Source organism: Bufo bufo, chromosome 5 (genome assembly GCF_905171765.1).
Source record: "Bufo bufo chromosome 5, aBufBuf1.1, whole genome shotgun sequence".
Taxonomy (NCBI): Eukaryota; Metazoa; Chordata; class Amphibia; order Anura; family Bufonidae; genus Bufo; species Bufo bufo.
The window spans coordinates 207,773,816-207,790,544 of record NC_053393.1 but is presented as its reverse complement, the minus strand read 5'-3'; the positions used below and the strand labels follow the sequence as shown (position 1 = coordinate 207,790,544).

Sequence of the window (16,729 nt, the reverse complement as noted above, 5' to 3'; positions counted from 1 at the left end):
AGGTGTCCGGTATTCTGTTACTATATAGGAACCACTGGATTTGGCGTATGCCAGATACTATTTACTATAATGGAGTCCCTCAAGTGTCTAGTATGAATACCAGCATTTTAGTACATTAAAATGGTACATTACTAATCCCCCTTTACTCCCATTATGTAACATTCTTGTTCCACATCGGTCTCTCCTTCTTGGTCTCTCTGGACATGACAGCTCCACCACTCAATGGCCACACCAACGACTTGCCTCAGCTACTGATTGGCCAAACAGTTATTTCTGTCATGTTAAGACGGACCAGGATGCAGCCATTCGGGAGAAATCGTGAAGTGTTAAGTGGGAGGGGATCAGTAAGGGTAAGGCTAAAATGTCTTATTTTTTTATTATACATCATTTAACAACGTTATAAAAAATAAACGACTACAGAACCCCTCCAAACTACTACCGTTACTATTTCTAGCATGTTGACAGGGACCAGGGATTGGTAGGGGACTGGGAATCATTGAAAAGGGAGTGTCAGGGAATCGGTACAGTGAGTATTATTTATTTTATAACATTCTAAGTCTTTTTTAGAAAGGTTTTCCTCAGCTGGACAACCCCTTTAAATATTCATCCTATATGCAAGTGCTCTGAACGCGATTCCATTATTAGTAGGCATGATAGCTACTCCAGTGCTAAATTGCTAAAAAGCAACAGAATATAATATAATATGAAAAGAAAGTGTTCTCTACAATACTCATTTTCATATATTTTCTTAAAGCATACAACACAAAATTGTGATTTGAAGGATAAATGAAAGCCACCAAATGCTATAAAATTGTTTTTTGTGCTAATATGCCAATAATTTGCAACAATATCTCAAAAATTATCATTCCACTCAAAAGCTTATTCTTGTTTGTAAGCATGATTATGTTGCTTTCCTAAATCCTAAATTACATTCACACTTTATATGAACCATTTGCTTATGTGTCAGTTCCTTTATAATGCAGAAGTGATGTTAAAATGTGCTGATGTCATCTCATATTATCTTTTATTTCTGATGTCATTACTTTAGTAAACCAAACAGAACTGCAGCAATATCAATTCTATATCTCAGATTATGTTGGATGGTAAAAACCATTTGGGGATAAACCACTTCTCTGCACAAACATGGCGGTACTACAAATCATCTCTTGCTCTTCATAAAAAAAAAAACTACTGGATGTAATGCTGATCTAAGTTGATGAGACAGTTGGACAATTGAAAAGAAAATGAACTATTTAATTAACTAAATACAAAAAGGTTATAGGGCTATCCCACAAATTTAATAGAAAATGAAAATAGTTGGCGTAACGGCTTGTTCACATCTGCATTGAAGGCTCTGTTCAGGGCCTCCATCACAGACTCCACAAAAAAAAGAGAGCAAAAAAACGGGCACCCGAACAGAAACTGAACTGGTCCCATAATAGTCAATGGGGTCTGTTTGGCTTTGTTTGTATCTGTTACTGTATGTGCAGAATCTGGAACTTCCGTTATTTTCATTCTGCAACTATAATGAAGCAGAACAACGTAAACTGCGAATGCTGATGTGAACGTGGCCCATTGCACACTTATTTTAACTATATCAGTTTAAAAATAAAATCTTTTTACCATTTTTTTTCTTTTTACTTACATTATCTAGGGGACCCTTTCCTTTGCATGGATAACAGCAACTTGTCAATGAGACAGTCAAGCACCTATATCTCCCACCACAGCACTGCAATCAGCTGTTGTTAACACCCTCCTCCTCTGCATATTAAATAGTCCCTGTAATGCCCCCCAATTTCATTTTCCACTGTCTAGAGATACATGGTCAAGTCACATTACTATGATCACTTCCTACTTTTGACATTGGCAGGGAATAGCTGATAAAGGAAGTCACGTGTTGTGAGCTGGCTTGGTGGGTATATGAGGTGTGCAATAGACATATCCCTTATTGCGGTCATGGGTAAAAGGGTGGGCCAAGGTTGGCAATATTTCTGAAACTGCCCAGTTTGTGAACTGTTCACATGCTGCTGTGATGAAAGTATATTGTAATGGACAAATCGCACCATTGTGAATAGGCAATGTGGAAACTGCAGAGCACCACGTGCCATTGATGCGAGAGGTGAATGTCGGCTACGAAAGAGCAACACACTACAGAGGAGCAGCTCACCGACAAAATGAACCATGGGACTACCAGATGAGTGTCTAATGCAACAGTTCATCAAACCCTACTGTGTATGGGACTCTGAAGCAGATGGCTGGTCATTGTACCTCAGCTAATGAAACTGCATAGGCAGAAAAGGCTTCAATTTTCGCCACAGTTTTGAAATTGGACCTCCACTGATTGGCAAAGGATTGCCTTCTCTGAGAGTCACGTTTTTTGCTTCATTGAACGGATGGACCTTGGCATGTGAGGGAAAAAACATCAGAGAATAAACACCATGCAAACATTGCAGGAACAACACAAGCTGATGGTGGCAGCATTATGGTCTGGGGAATGTTTTTGTGGCATTTTTTCAGCCCACTCACCAATATGGAAGTCACTCTCAATTGATCTGTCTATGAATCCATCCTTGCAGATAATATACACCCATAATATACACCCAGACTTCCAAGTACTACCCTGGCCCCCTAATTTCCCAGAGTTGAACCCAATTGAGCATCTGTGGGACCACCAGATTGTCTTTTTCGCTCTATAGATTCACCCCCACGTGCCCTCCAGCAGCTGTGGGATACACTGCAGTCAGAATGGCTCCAGATATTTGTGACACCCAACCGGGACCTTACTGAGTCACTCCCAGCCTGTCTAGCTGCTGTTCATGCTGCACACGGCTGTTATTCTGGATATTAACTGGTGGCCATAGTAATGTGACCATATATATAGCTGTATATTTCTATGTATTTAGAAGTCGGGATGAATGAAACGTTTAGTCCACTTCACCTACTTATCTATGAGATCACTACACCAAAACCGGGAGGAGGGAAGTTACTGAGCATGTTAGTCCACCTCTGAATGCAGGATAATTTTGCCACAAAAGAAACAGCAATATTTTTATTGCATGTAATACTTGATTTGAAATGCCCTATTAATTGCATAGTTATTTTCTTTGTGGGAAAATCCCTTTAACAGGCTATCTTAACACATTCTACAAAATTGTACACAATTTTCAAAGAAAATATATGTAGTCATGAAAGAGGACCTTTCACCACTCCTTACATCCCTGTTTTAATAGCTACATACTTTCCCCATGTAATAACAATTCTGGAGCATCTATTCTTATGGCTCTATGTTGTGCCATTCCTTTATTATTTCTACTAGAAGTCATGAATGTATTGCTACCAGGGAATCGTAGTCTCAGTAGGGATGTCACAAAGTGCTTGGTTTCACCATGAACATTCACATGAGTAGTGCCGTTGGCTGAGGCAAACTCTTGTACTAGGCTCTTTTCACTTCAAGGCTGTACCAGCTGGATCTACCTAACAGACTGATACATACTAGATATTGTAAACCTACAGTCATACTACGATATTAGAAGAAATAGGAGTGACCGTTGGGAGTAGAAGATTCAGGGGTGCATATATATGGGACACTGTAGGATAGTACTACTGAATATACAGAGTAGGCTTACAGTGTAGGGCGTATCTAGATAGCTAGCGCAGTAACTTTTAGTCTGTGTAAGACACTCTCCTGTTCCGCTATCCACTGGGGCCTCCAGGGGTCCTCGTGGGGCTCGGCCTGCAGGGGACCCCGTTGGAGTAGCGGGACAGGTCACGCATGTGCCTGGGGAATCTTCGGTTCCAACTCCTTTGCGGGCAGACGCGGTAGTGCGTCCGCATGGTCGCCGGAGGGGAAGACCTCCGGGGTCTCGGAGGCAGGTTGACCGGACTGGTGGTGGCACGCCTGCGGGTTAAGTGCTGACGCGATAGTGTATTCATGCTGGGCCACTCGAGCGTCCGCGTGCATGCTCGAGAGGAGGTTCGCAAAAGGATACGCATCATTCAATATGCCGTCCGCTGACAGGGAAAATACGTGTACGTAAATTCTAGTAGATTAGAGGGCAGGCATGGGTTAAGTGACTAAGGACCAGCCTAGGCCACACAAGTGTCAGGGATTAGGATCATTATATGACCTATGAGGAATAGACACATGGCGCTTTGTGATTGGCTAGCAGGTACTTAAAAGGTGATCTCCCTGGCTGGTCAGTGCCCACTTTTGTTTTGGCAACCCGGGTGTATGCTGCAGTTCATATTCTCCTAGACTTACCTGTGCATGACCTCTGCCTTCCCCGATTTATCTCTAGAGACTGCCTCTGGATACCTCATCTTTGCTGAACAGTTTGTCTCGTGTATGACCTTGGATCGGACCCTGTAAATTCTGATGTCTCATCCCTAGGTACCACGTTACACAGACTAATAGTGAGCATATGAACTTTGGCCTGGTCACTGGCTTGGTGTTTCCCTGCACAGGTTATTATTTGGGTTGGTTACCTGTATATGCTTACTGGTTTGGACTGTACTGCCGTTTATTTAATAAATCCACTATTGTTTTAACCTCTGTCTGGTTGCTTAGGGTTCTGCACCATTACAGTCTGTTATTGTAAAAGTATTTAGTGAGAAGCAGAATCATTGCTGCTGTGTTACTGCAAAACTATCAATTGAGTTGGTTGTAGCACCAGAGTTTCAAAATTATATTTTATGAAATATATGGAGTGACTTAAAAAAAAATGTATACCCAGAAAACCATCCACCTGTTTTTTGAAAAAATAAAAAAATTACATAGAATATTCCCAATAGGCTGTTAATAAAAAAAATTATAGTGTCTCTTTAATGGGCTGTTGTGTTCATGAGACAACCTCTTTAAGCATGTTTTCTTTACTGGATACCTATGACAACTTTTCATTTTCAAAGTTGTTAATCAACAAACATATAGACACATATTTAATGATGTACATTTTTATCTCTTTAAGTTTGCATTTGTAATCAAGGCTTTTTTATTCTTTTTCAATAATAATTTAACTGACATGCATTTAATTACATCAGTTTCTTAAAACCAGCTTTTTATGTAATGTTCACGTTTCTGATCTCATCCTAAACAGATTCCACAGGTGACATGAGAGCACATTAACTTAGATTTTTTAAATTGAATAGATTTTACCATATAGTCTTACTCTATATAACCTTTAAAATACTTTCATTTGTAAAAAAATTAATCTTGATATAAATATTCAAACTAAAAACAATCACTTAATGGCAAAATAATTCTTCGGGTGATATTAATACCTGTGTTTGAACAGTAAACTGTTTTTACACGCATTTGGCACAAATAAATTTTCTTTATGACATGGATGATTTTTTGCAGTGCTTACACAGTACATAGTGTTTTTTTTCGGAAAATGTAACATTAGTACACTACAGTAGCTTCATTACATGCTTTTATGTGAGCCATTCTACAGCGACAATGTAACAAAGGGCATATGCATTTCATTTCCTTCAAATTTGTTAAAATCATCAACCATGCCGGTCACTCACACATAAAAATGATCACAAACATCGGTATCATTGAATTTCCTGTCCTTAAATAACCACATCCTGTTCAATGAGAACAAAATTGTATGCAAAATGATTTCAAAGAATTTTCGGGCAAAAAAGGGTGAATGTACAATGGGCATAGTGACCTACTCTATTTATATCATTGTTTCCACATCATGCTCATACATTTTATGAACAGTTAAACAAAAACAAAAATAATCTTGATTGTTTTGCTCACAATAAAAAAATATGAAAATATGGACTAATCCTTTTTTTTTACCATTTATAAGTTGGACTTTTTCCCCCCCAAAAGTTGTGAAAAAATGTCAGTGTGTTTTATAAAGCGAATACTAATGAAAGCTTCTATTATAGAGGCACTCACTACTATGGAGCAGGCACGGGGAGTGAGGGCTGTAGCGCTACATGTACTCACCGCTCCCTGGTCTTCCTCAGTGCGGCACGCTGCATGTCTCCTGACTGTGTACAGGGTCACGATGTAGTGCGCACACTATAACCTCACTTTGTACGCAGTCAGGTCACATGGCCCAGAGAATCCCAGAGAGTGCAGGAGAGACCACTGGACCTGCAGAGTGGTGGCAGAGCAGGAGAAGTAAGTTAATTTATTTATTTTATCTCTGATTGGGGTCTGATATGGGGGTCAGATCTGATGGGGTCTCATTTGAGGTCTCATATTGGTGTCTGATCTGAGCTCTCAAATAGGCATCTGATGTGAGCTCTTATATGGGGGGGTACTGATCTGAGGTCTCATATGGGGGTGTGATCTGAGGTCTGATCTGAGGTATGATATGGGGGTCTAATCTGAGGTATGATATGGGGGTCTAATCTGAGGTATGATATGGGGGTCTGATCTGAGGTATGATATGGGGGTCTGATCTGAGGTCTGATATGGGGGTCTGATCTGAGGTCTGATGGGGGTTTGATATGGGGATCTAATCTGAGGTCTCATATGGTGAAACTGATCTCAGGTATAGGGGTCTGATCTGAGGTCTGATATGGGGGTCTAATCTGAGGTATGATATGGGGGTCTGATCTGAGGTCTGATGGGGGTTTGATATGGGGATCTGATCTGAGGTCTGATATGGGGGTCTGATCTGAAGTCTGATAAAGATTGGGGGTCTGATGAAGATTAAGGGTCTGTCTGAGGTGTGATGAAAAAAATATATTTTTTCTTATTTTCCTCCTCTAAACCTAGGTGCATCTTAAGATCAGGTGCATCTTATAAAGCAAAAAATACAGTTCAGGTGCAGCATATTTGACCATCAATCACCTAAACAAGCCCAAACAGTACAGGGTTTAAGTGTACGTTCAAGTGTACGTTCAAATGTATCAGGCTTGTAGCTTAAATGGATCTTCAATGGCATAAGCCTTTCTCCTACAATTTGGTCAACAAAGTATATACCGTACTTTTCGCCCTATAAGACACATCGGCCCATAAGACGCACCTAGGTTTTTGGGGAGGAAAATAAGAAAAAAAATTTTTTAACCAAAAGGTGTGCTTTTGGTGGGTTTGGAACTAATGGTGGTCTGTGGATGGCACTATTACTGGGGATATGTGGGTGGCACTATCATGGGGGATCTGTGAAGGATACTGTTATGGGGGGATCTGTGAAGGACACTGTTATGGGGGATCTGGGAATGGCACTGTTATGGGGGATCTGTGGATGACGCACTGTTATGGGGGGATCTGTGGATGACGCACTGTTATGGGGGGGATCTGTGAAGGATACTGTTACAGGGGGGATCTGTGGCTGACACTATTATGGGGGATCTGTGGATGGCACTGTTATGGGGGATCTGTGGATGGCACTTTTATGGGGGATCTGTGGATGGCACTGTTATGGGGGATCTGGGGATGGCACTGTTAAGGGAGATCTGTGGATGGCACCGTTATGGGGGATCTGTGGATGGCACTGTTATGGGGGATCTGTGGATGGCACTGTTATGGGGGGATCTGTGGATGGCACTGTTATGGGGGGATCTGTGGATGGCACTGTTATGGGGGGATCTGTGGATGGCACTGTTATGGGGGGATCTGTGGATGGCACTGTTATGGGGGATCTGTGAATGGCACTGTTATGGGAGATCTGTGGATGGCACTGTTATGGGAGATCTGTGGATGGCACTGTTATGGGGGATCTGTGGATGGCACTGTTATGGGGGATCTGTGGATGGCACTGTTATATATGTGCCATCCACAGACCCCCCACCCCATAACAGTGCCATCCACAGACCCCCCAGCCCATAACAGTGCCATTCACAGACCCCCCACCCAATAACAGTGCCATCCACAGATGTCCCCCTTAAAACTGTCATCCACAGAATCCCCCCCCCCACCGCTCCAGTGCTGCAGTATACAAATATAAAATGTCTCATTCAATTAAAAGTGATTAAACATGCCCCCTCACTCCTAGTATTACCGTACACCCTAACAGCTTCTGTACAACGCAGGCAGGCAGGCCGGCGCGTCACTCACTGACGTCACGTGCCTACGCCGCCTGCTTCATTCATAAAGTAGGAGGCGCAGGCACGTGACATCAGGGAGTTAAGCTGCCGTCCGCCCGGCCTGCCTGCATTCTACAGAAGCTGTTAGGGTGTACGGTAATATTAAAAGTGAGGGGGCATGTTTAATCACTTTTAATTGAATGAGACATTTTATATTTGTATAGTGCAGCACTGGAGCGGCGGGGCCGGAGTACAGTGACTGCACCGGCCTCGCCGCAATTGTCGGCCCCCAGCTCCTCCTCCCAGTCCCTCCCCGCTCGCTCATACATCGCAGCCTGCGATGTAAAAATGTCAGCATTCGCCTTATAAGACGCAGGGGCATTTCCCCCCCCCCTTTTTTGGGGGGAAAAAGTGCGTCTTATGGGGCGAAAAATATGGTATATATATATATATATATACACTCGCCTAAAGAATTATTAGGAACACCATACTAATACGGTGTTGGACCCCCTTTTGCCTTCAGAACTGCCTTAATTCTACGTGGCATTGATTCAACAAGGTGCTGATAGCATTCTTTAGAAATGTTGGCCCATATTGATAGGATAGCATCTTGCAGTTGATGGAGATTTGAGGGATGCACATCCAGGGCACGAAGCTCCCGTTCCACCACATCCCAAAGATGCTCTATTGGGTTGAGATCTGGTGACTGTGGGGGCCATTTTAGTACAGTGAACTCATTGTCATGTTCAAGAAACCAATTTGAAATGATTCGAGCTTTGTGACATGGTGCATTATCCTGCTGGAAGTAGCCATCAGAGGATGGATACATGTTCTCATTCTTTTTACGCCAAATTTGGACTCTACCATTTGAATGTCTCATCAGAAATCGAGACGCATCAGACCAGGCAACATTTTTCCAGTCTTCAACAGTCCAATTTTGGTGAGCTCGTGCAAATTGTAGCCTCTTTTTCCTATTTGTAGTGGAGATGAGTGGTACCCGGTGGGGTCTTCTGCTGTTGTAACCCATCCGCCTCAAGATTGTGCGTGTTGTGGCTTCACAAATGCTTTGCTGCATACCTCGGTTGTAACGAGTGGTTATTTCAGTCAACGTTGCTCTTCTATCAGCTTGAATCAGTCGGCCCATTCTCCTCTGACCTCTAGCATCCACAAGACATTTTTGCCCACAGGACTGCCGCATACTGGATGTTTTTCCCTTTTCACACCATTCTTTGTAAACCCTAGAAATGGTTGTGCGTGAAAATCCCAGTAACTGAGCAGATTGTGAAATACTCAGACCGGCTCGTCTGGCACCAACAACCATGCCACGCTCAAAATTGCTTAAATCACCTTTCTTTCCCATTCTGACATTCAGTTTGGAGTTCAGGAGATTGTCTTGACCAGGACCACACCCCTAAATGCATTGAAGCAACTGCCATGTGATTGGTTGACTAGATAATTGCATTAATGAGAAATAGAACAGGTGTTCCTAATAATTCTTTAGGTGAGTGTATATATACACATATATATATATATACACACACATACTGTATATATAAATGTTGGTTCAGACAGTATTGTAAGGGTTAGGGATGGAGTCATTGATGCCTCCTATATCTTCTTTACTTTTGTTTTGTATACCATTAGGGTCTCCTAGATTTTGTCTGATACAGCTACAGGTGAAACTCGAAAAATTAGAATATCGTGCAAAAGTCCATTTATTTCAGTAGTGCAAATTAAAAGGAATTGCATTAATGCAGCTTAAAATTAGAATTTCGTGAAAAAGGTTCAATATTCTAGGCTAAAAGTGTCACACTCTAGACAGCTAATTAATCCATACCCCCTGAGAAAAGGGTACTTCAAAATTGTGACTTTGGGGTTTCACAAGCTGTAAGCCATAATTATCCAAATTATAACAAATAAAAGCTTGAAATATCTCGCTTTGCATGTAATGAGTCTATCTCATATGTTAGTTTCACCTTTTAATTTCAATTACTGAAATAAATGAACTTTGCACGATATTCTAATTTTTCGAGTTTCACCTGTATATCTTTATTTTATCACGTAATAATAATCAGGGGTCAATCCAATCAGGGCCTCATTTATGAAAACAAAAGTTTGTCTTACATTTGATAAGAAATCAGATCCCACATTTTTCCTGTGGAGGTTAAATATGAAAGCAGGTACAGGTTGCTATTTACAACTTCTCTATTTTCTTGTCTGCAGACTCTGCACTAGTGTAGGCATCAAATATATTGATGTGGTAATAGTTGCAATTACCCGGGACTTTCAAATTAATGAACACCCTTACGATAGGCCATCCATATTTGGTATGGGGGGAATCTGAGGCTCGAGACCGCCACTAATCAGCTGTTTGGTGGGGCTGCATCCGATCCATTTATCAACAGGAAAAGTTCCATCCTTTTTTTTATTACTGTGCCAGGCATTATAGTTTACTACAGATTCATCCCATGTATGCAAACAGAACTGACCTTTAATACCTCAAACAGATGATTGCCAGTAGTTGGACCACCACTAGTTTAGGGACCATCAAACCCAAATTAGTTTACAATACAATTTTTTTTTAAGTAATCAAATTGACTAAAGTAGAAAATAACATGGTAACAATATAAGACTTGTTAGACAAACACTTTTACAACAAAAACATTTGCACTTACATTTCATTTGGCATACTGTATGAACACATCAAAACATAAGGATACAAAAACAGATTTTATAGCACATTACTGTACGTGGACAGAAATAAAAAGTGCATAAGAAAAAAGAGAGCCTTTCTTGAAACTCCTGAACCTTTTTTTCTGGTGTCTCCAAAGAACTTAAGGCAGAGTTCCACATAGCAGACCATAGTGTTGACCATTCCTGGTGAGGTACCTGGACAAAGCCTTGAAACGTAGGCATTGTAACATCACAGAAGGATCCATTTATCATGGAGAACAAAATGGCTGTCAAATAAAGGCACTCTTGTGTACGCTTTAGGCATTATACTTTTTTTGGCAGTATAAATATGTTAATACATTACGGTGGATCCTTTACTGGGTTCCTGAAACATTAAAAAAACATGTACTCGTGAGTTTCATGTTGCTTTACTAAACTTTAAAAAAAGTCAACTACTTGTACCAGAAATTACTCTAACATTAAATTCATAACTCGCATATCGAGACGTTTTATTTTGTAGAGGTACCTCACACAAATAACCAGAATTTTATGTAGTAATAACTATGGACTAGTCAAAATTATTTTGGGTCACTAGTTGGCTATGCCCAATATTTGTTGACTATTTCTGTCTTGCATCAAGTGGTCAAACTTTTCTAAGTTAAAGCCATCTTCATGGAGATTGCTCTAACTTATACTTTCCTTTTCTAAACTAAGGCTACATGTCCATTTTGCATCCATGTGTACTGTGCATCAATTTTCTGACTGTCTGCCCATTTTTAACAGCTGTTTTGAATCAATTTTGTATCTAATTTTAATGACTGCAAAAGCTAGTGCTTTTTCCTATCGTGTGCAAGCACGACCACCACTGATGGACTGCAGGGTGATCTGTAACCATGGAAACAGGCATAGTATAATGTGATAGAAAAATGAATTCAGCCAGCAAAGGAAGCAATATGGATAATAACAATACATCGTAAGTGGCTTGTATTAACTTTCTTTACGTGATAAATGCAACTTACTGAAGTGAGACAACCCCTTTAATAAAATATTCTACAGATACTAAGAGATAGTCTACATGTGAGACTAGCTATTTCTGTGAAAGGTATAGTAAAACATAATAGTATTTATATAATGCAATATACACAATATATACTGTGTTGTGGTAACCAAAGCTCACCATGCATGGCCCAATGATTTTTGTATACAGGTAACGTACCATAACTTCCTTGACAGAACTCTTCCGTTCTCTAGTTCTTTGAGTTAAAGACCCTTGCAGCACAAAGTTTCTATTACATGACTTCATTATGGTCACTGCTGGAAGTTCAGGTTCTCCATCTTTTAATAGAAATTCAAAACATTTTATGATATCAATTTTTATATCAGCAATATCCTGATCACTAATTAGAAGCTACTATTAGATTTTTACCATCATCACATATTCTCCTCATATTTGTATGATTTATCACTTTTGGCAACTTTAGGGAATGAAGTGGTAACCAAAGCTCACCATGCATGGCCCAATGATTATTGTATACAGGTAACGTACCATAACTTCCTTGACAGAACTCTTCCGTTCTCAGAGAAGAGCTACTAAACTAGTACATGGATTGCAGGATAAAACTTACCAGGAAAGGTTAAAGGACCTTAATATGTATAGCTTGGAAGAAAGACGAGACAGAGGGGATATGATAGAAACTTTTAAATACATAAAGGGAATCAACAAGGTAAAAGAGGAGAGAATATCTAAAAGAAGAAAAACTGCTACAAGAGGACATAGTTTTAAATTAGAGGTTTAAAAGTAATATCAGGAAGTATTACTTTACTGAGAGATTAGCGGATGCATAGAATAGCCTTCCTGCAGAAGTGGTAGCTGCAAATACAGTGAAGGAGTTTAAGCATGCATGGGATAGGCATAAGGCCATCCTTCATATAAGATAGGGCCAGGGGCTATTCATAGTATTCAGTATATTGGGCAGACTAGATGGCCAAATGGTTCTTATCTGCCGACACATTTTATGTTTCTATGTTTCTAAGTCATGTGGGAAAGGAGTAACAGGACCCAATAATGATCAATAGACTTTTTTTTTTCAAGAGGTGGTTTGGTATGTCTTGCATGTTATAGAAGGATAGACATTTACAGTTTTACCTCAAGCAGTAAAATGAGGATTGGAATAAATATCAAGGTGACATAGGAAGGATCTATAGAAAAAGGAGAATGTCACTTACAGGATGTGTGATGTGGACAATATTTTTTCAATTTATGGGTCCTTTGAGGTTTATGGCAGTTTTCCATTCAGAAGTATTTATCATGTATTCACTGAATAGGTGATAAATGCTGGATTGTTGGGGGTTCAATTACTGGGACATCCATCGATCACCAGAACATGAGACCCCAAACACTGTTCCCCTCAGCCACAAGGCCATAGCCAGGAGGGTTTTGAATAAAGTGATTGGTCCTAATGACTGATAAATGCTTCTATCAGAAATGTGCCTTTAAAGGGGTTGTGCAAGAATGGTGGTGTTTTTGGCAACTCCCCCCCCCCCCTTTTCTGCTGGAATTGCAAAGGGAAGATGACTTACCTGCTTCCTGGTGCCAGCTCCCCGCTTCTTCTCCTGCAGGCTTGCGATGCTTCGCTGGGCTCCATCGATGTCAACATCCAGTTTGACATCTCCTCAGCCAATTACAGACTGTGGCGGTGTCTGGCTTCCCGCGCATCATGACTAGTGATGAGCGGCAGGGGCAATATTTGAATTCGTGATATTTCATGAATATTTGGGTGAATATTCATCATATATTTGCGAATTCGATAATTCGCGATTATTTTCTTGATTGCAAAAATCGGCAATGTAATATGCGCGTATTGCATGCGCAATACAGACGTGGGTCACTGTTGCTACATTTTTATTGCTGCTAGAAGTTTCCTGAGACTGGAGAAAATGGTTGGCATGGCAGAACATTACAATAGCTTTATATGCAGATAGAGTGCTCCAATATATTCACAACTAATGATGCGCATATTTTGTGCAATACGTGCAACTTCGGATTTTAGCAGGTCTGACTACATATTACTGATTGGTGCACTAAGTATTGTTGTGAACTTGTGACATCACAGCACTATATCTGTCGTATGTATGTATGGACAGCTACACTATATCACGATCTAACCTACACTGACTATCTCCCACTAACTATCTGTATTATATATATATAAGCTAACTAATCAACTATCTAATGTAATTAAACAGTAAAGCACAGAGCACAGCAATGTCACTGCTCTCTCTCTCAGAACTCCATAAAACTACAGAAAATGGCTGCTGGGGAGGTTCTTATATAGTAAGGGGTAGGCAACTTTCCTATTGGTTGCTAGGGATGTTGCTAAGCTCAGACAAAGACATTGCAGCCTTATCATTGGCCCACAAGCAAGAAGGGAGGTTACTGATAAAAAAAAAAATCTAGAATATTCGAGAATACAAATATATAGCACTATATTCTAAATCTTTGCAAATTCTCGAAGTGGCGATATTCGCGATTCGAATATTCGTGCTCAACACTAATCATGACATATGGTCACATGACGGAAGGGGAGCCAGACACCGCCAGCTGTGATTGGCTACGGTGATGTCAAATGGGATGTTGACATTGATGGAGCCCAGCAGAAGAGCCCAGCCCTGAAGAAGCGGTAGCAGGGAGCCAGCCCCTGGAAGCAAGTCAGTCATCTTCCCTTTGCAGGTCCGGCAACCCCCATTCTTGCCCAGTCCCTTTAAGCTGATCTTGAGATGTTTCAACAGTTAAGATATACATGTATACCTGGTTTTACTGCAAAGTAATAGCTTTTTTTCTCCCTGCTGCATGAAAAATGAAGAATTACAGTGAGGAACAGAAGTATTTGAACACCCTGCGATTTTGCAAGTTCTCCCACTTAGAAATCATGGAGGGGTCTGAAATTCACATTGTAGTTGCATTCCCACTCTGAGAGACAGAATTTTAAAAACAAATTTTAGGAAATCAGATTGTATGATTTTTAAAGAATTTATTTGTCTTGCACTGCTGAACATAAGCTGAACAGATGAGAAACAGCAAGAATTCTGGCTCTCAAAGACCTGTTACTGTGCCTTTAAAAAGTTCACCTCTACTCCACCTCTAACTTAGTAGCACCTGTCTGAGCTCTTTAAAGACACCTGTCCACCCCACAGTCAGTCAGACGCAAACTACTACCATAACCAGAGAGCTGTCAAAAGACACCAGAGACAAAATTGTTGACCTCCACAAGGCTGGAAAGGGCTATGGGGCAATTGCCAAGCAGCTTGGTGAAAATAGATCAACTGTTGGAGCAATTGTTAAAAAATGGAAGTGGCTAAAGACGACTGTCAGTCTCCCTCGGACTGTAGCTCCATGCAAGATCTCACCTCGTGGGGTATCACTGATGATAAGAAAGGTGAGGAATCAACCCAGAACTACAAGGGAGGAGCTGGTCAATGACATGAAGAGAGCTAGGACCACAGTTTCAAAGGTCACTGTCAATAGAACACTACGCCGTCATGGTTTCAAATCATGCATTGCACAGAAGGTTCCCCTACTCTAGTCATCACATGTCCTGGCCCGTCTGAAGTTTTCCAATGACCATCTGGATGATCCAGAGGAGGCATGGGAGAAAGTCATGTGGTCAGATGAGACCAAAGTAGAACTTTTTGGTCTAAACTTCACTCGTCATGTTTGGAGCAAAAAGAAGGATGAGTTGCATCCCAAGAACACCATCCCTACTGTGAAGCATGGGGGTTGTAACATCATGCTTTGGGGGTGCTTTTCTGCAAAGGGGACAGGACGACTGCACTGTATTAAGGAGAGTATGAATGGGACCATTTATTGTGAGATTTTGAGAAACAACCTCCTTCCCTCAGTCAGAGCATTGAAGATGGGTTGTGGCTGGGTCTTCCAACATGACAACGACCCAAACCACACAGCCAGGATAACCAAGGAGTGGCTGCGTAAGAAGCATATCAAGGTTCTGGAGTGGCCTAGCCAGTCTCCAGACCTAAATTCAATAGAAGGAGGGAGCTGAAACTCTGTGTTGCTCAGCGACAGCCACGAAATCTGACAAATCTAGAGGAGATCTGTGTGGAGGAGTGGGCCAAAATCCCTGTTGCAGTGTGTGCAAACCTGGTCAAGAACTACAGGAAACGTTTGACCTTTGTTATTGCAAACAAAGGCTTCTGTTCCAAATATTAACACAGATTTTCTCAGCTGTTCAAATACATATGTTCAGCAGTGCAAGACAAATAAATTCTTTAAAAATCATACAATGTGATTTCCTGAATTTTTTTTTTTATTCTGTCTCTCAGAATGGGAATGCACCTACAATGTGAATTTCAGACCCTTCCATTATTTCTAAGTGGGATAACTTGCAAAATCGCAGGGTGTTCAAATACTTCTGTTCCTCACTGTATGTGATGTCCACTAAATTCCATGGCTTTACTCTAGGGCAGAAGGGCCGCACTTCAAATTACTATAACTAATACAGTTGAATGTTGGTCATGGGACATTCACCTCAAAATGTCTTAGACATTTAAAAAAATATCTACCCTCCACAATTAAAAAAGTTGTGCAACTTTAAAGTTTAACAGACCTCACTGAGTGGCCAGACCCGCAGTGGTCATCATACTTACCTGGTCCCTGCCATTAGGTTCCATCTCCATTGCTCCATGGCTACCTCCGCAGTTCCCAAGTCTCTCAGAATCAGCATCCTGTTGATGGAGGTCATGTGACTTCTGCAGCCAGTTACTGGTCGCAGTGGTGACCTGTCAAATTTGCGGTATGTCAGTGGGTCATGAGCAGCATGGGTGACAGATCACCGATGTGGCCAGTGATTGGCTGTAGCGGTCATGTGACCTCCATGAACAGGATGTTGATTCTGAGAGACCTGCGGAGGTTGCTGTGGAGGGATGGAGGCGGAACCCAGCAGCAGGGACCAGCTAAATATGATCATTACTGCAGGTATGGCCACCATGTGTGGTCTGTTAAAAAAAAGTTTACACAGCCTCTAGGTACAGAAGAAACAGAAACTGTGAT

At 41.1% G+C, this 16,729-nt stretch overlaps 1 protein-coding gene across 1 annotated transcript in view; it reads right to left on the bottom strand.

The window, feature by feature from the left end:
* Positions 1-10,886: 10,886 nt before the first annotated feature.
* The window catches only part of LOC121002015 (myosin VIIA and Rab interacting protein), a 642,833-nt gene continuing 636,990 nt past the window's right edge, over positions 10,887-16,729 (bottom strand). Inside the window, exons 16-17 of the mRNA XM_040433314.1 lie at positions 11,879-11,997; positions 10,887-11,047 (exon numbers count right to left, since the gene is read on the bottom strand). Of these exons, the coding sequence (XP_040289248.1) occupies positions 11,015-11,047; positions 11,879-11,997 (152 nt within the window). The 3' untranslated portion in view covers positions 10,887-11,014. The remainder of the gene's footprint in view (positions 11,048-11,878; positions 11,998-16,729) is intronic.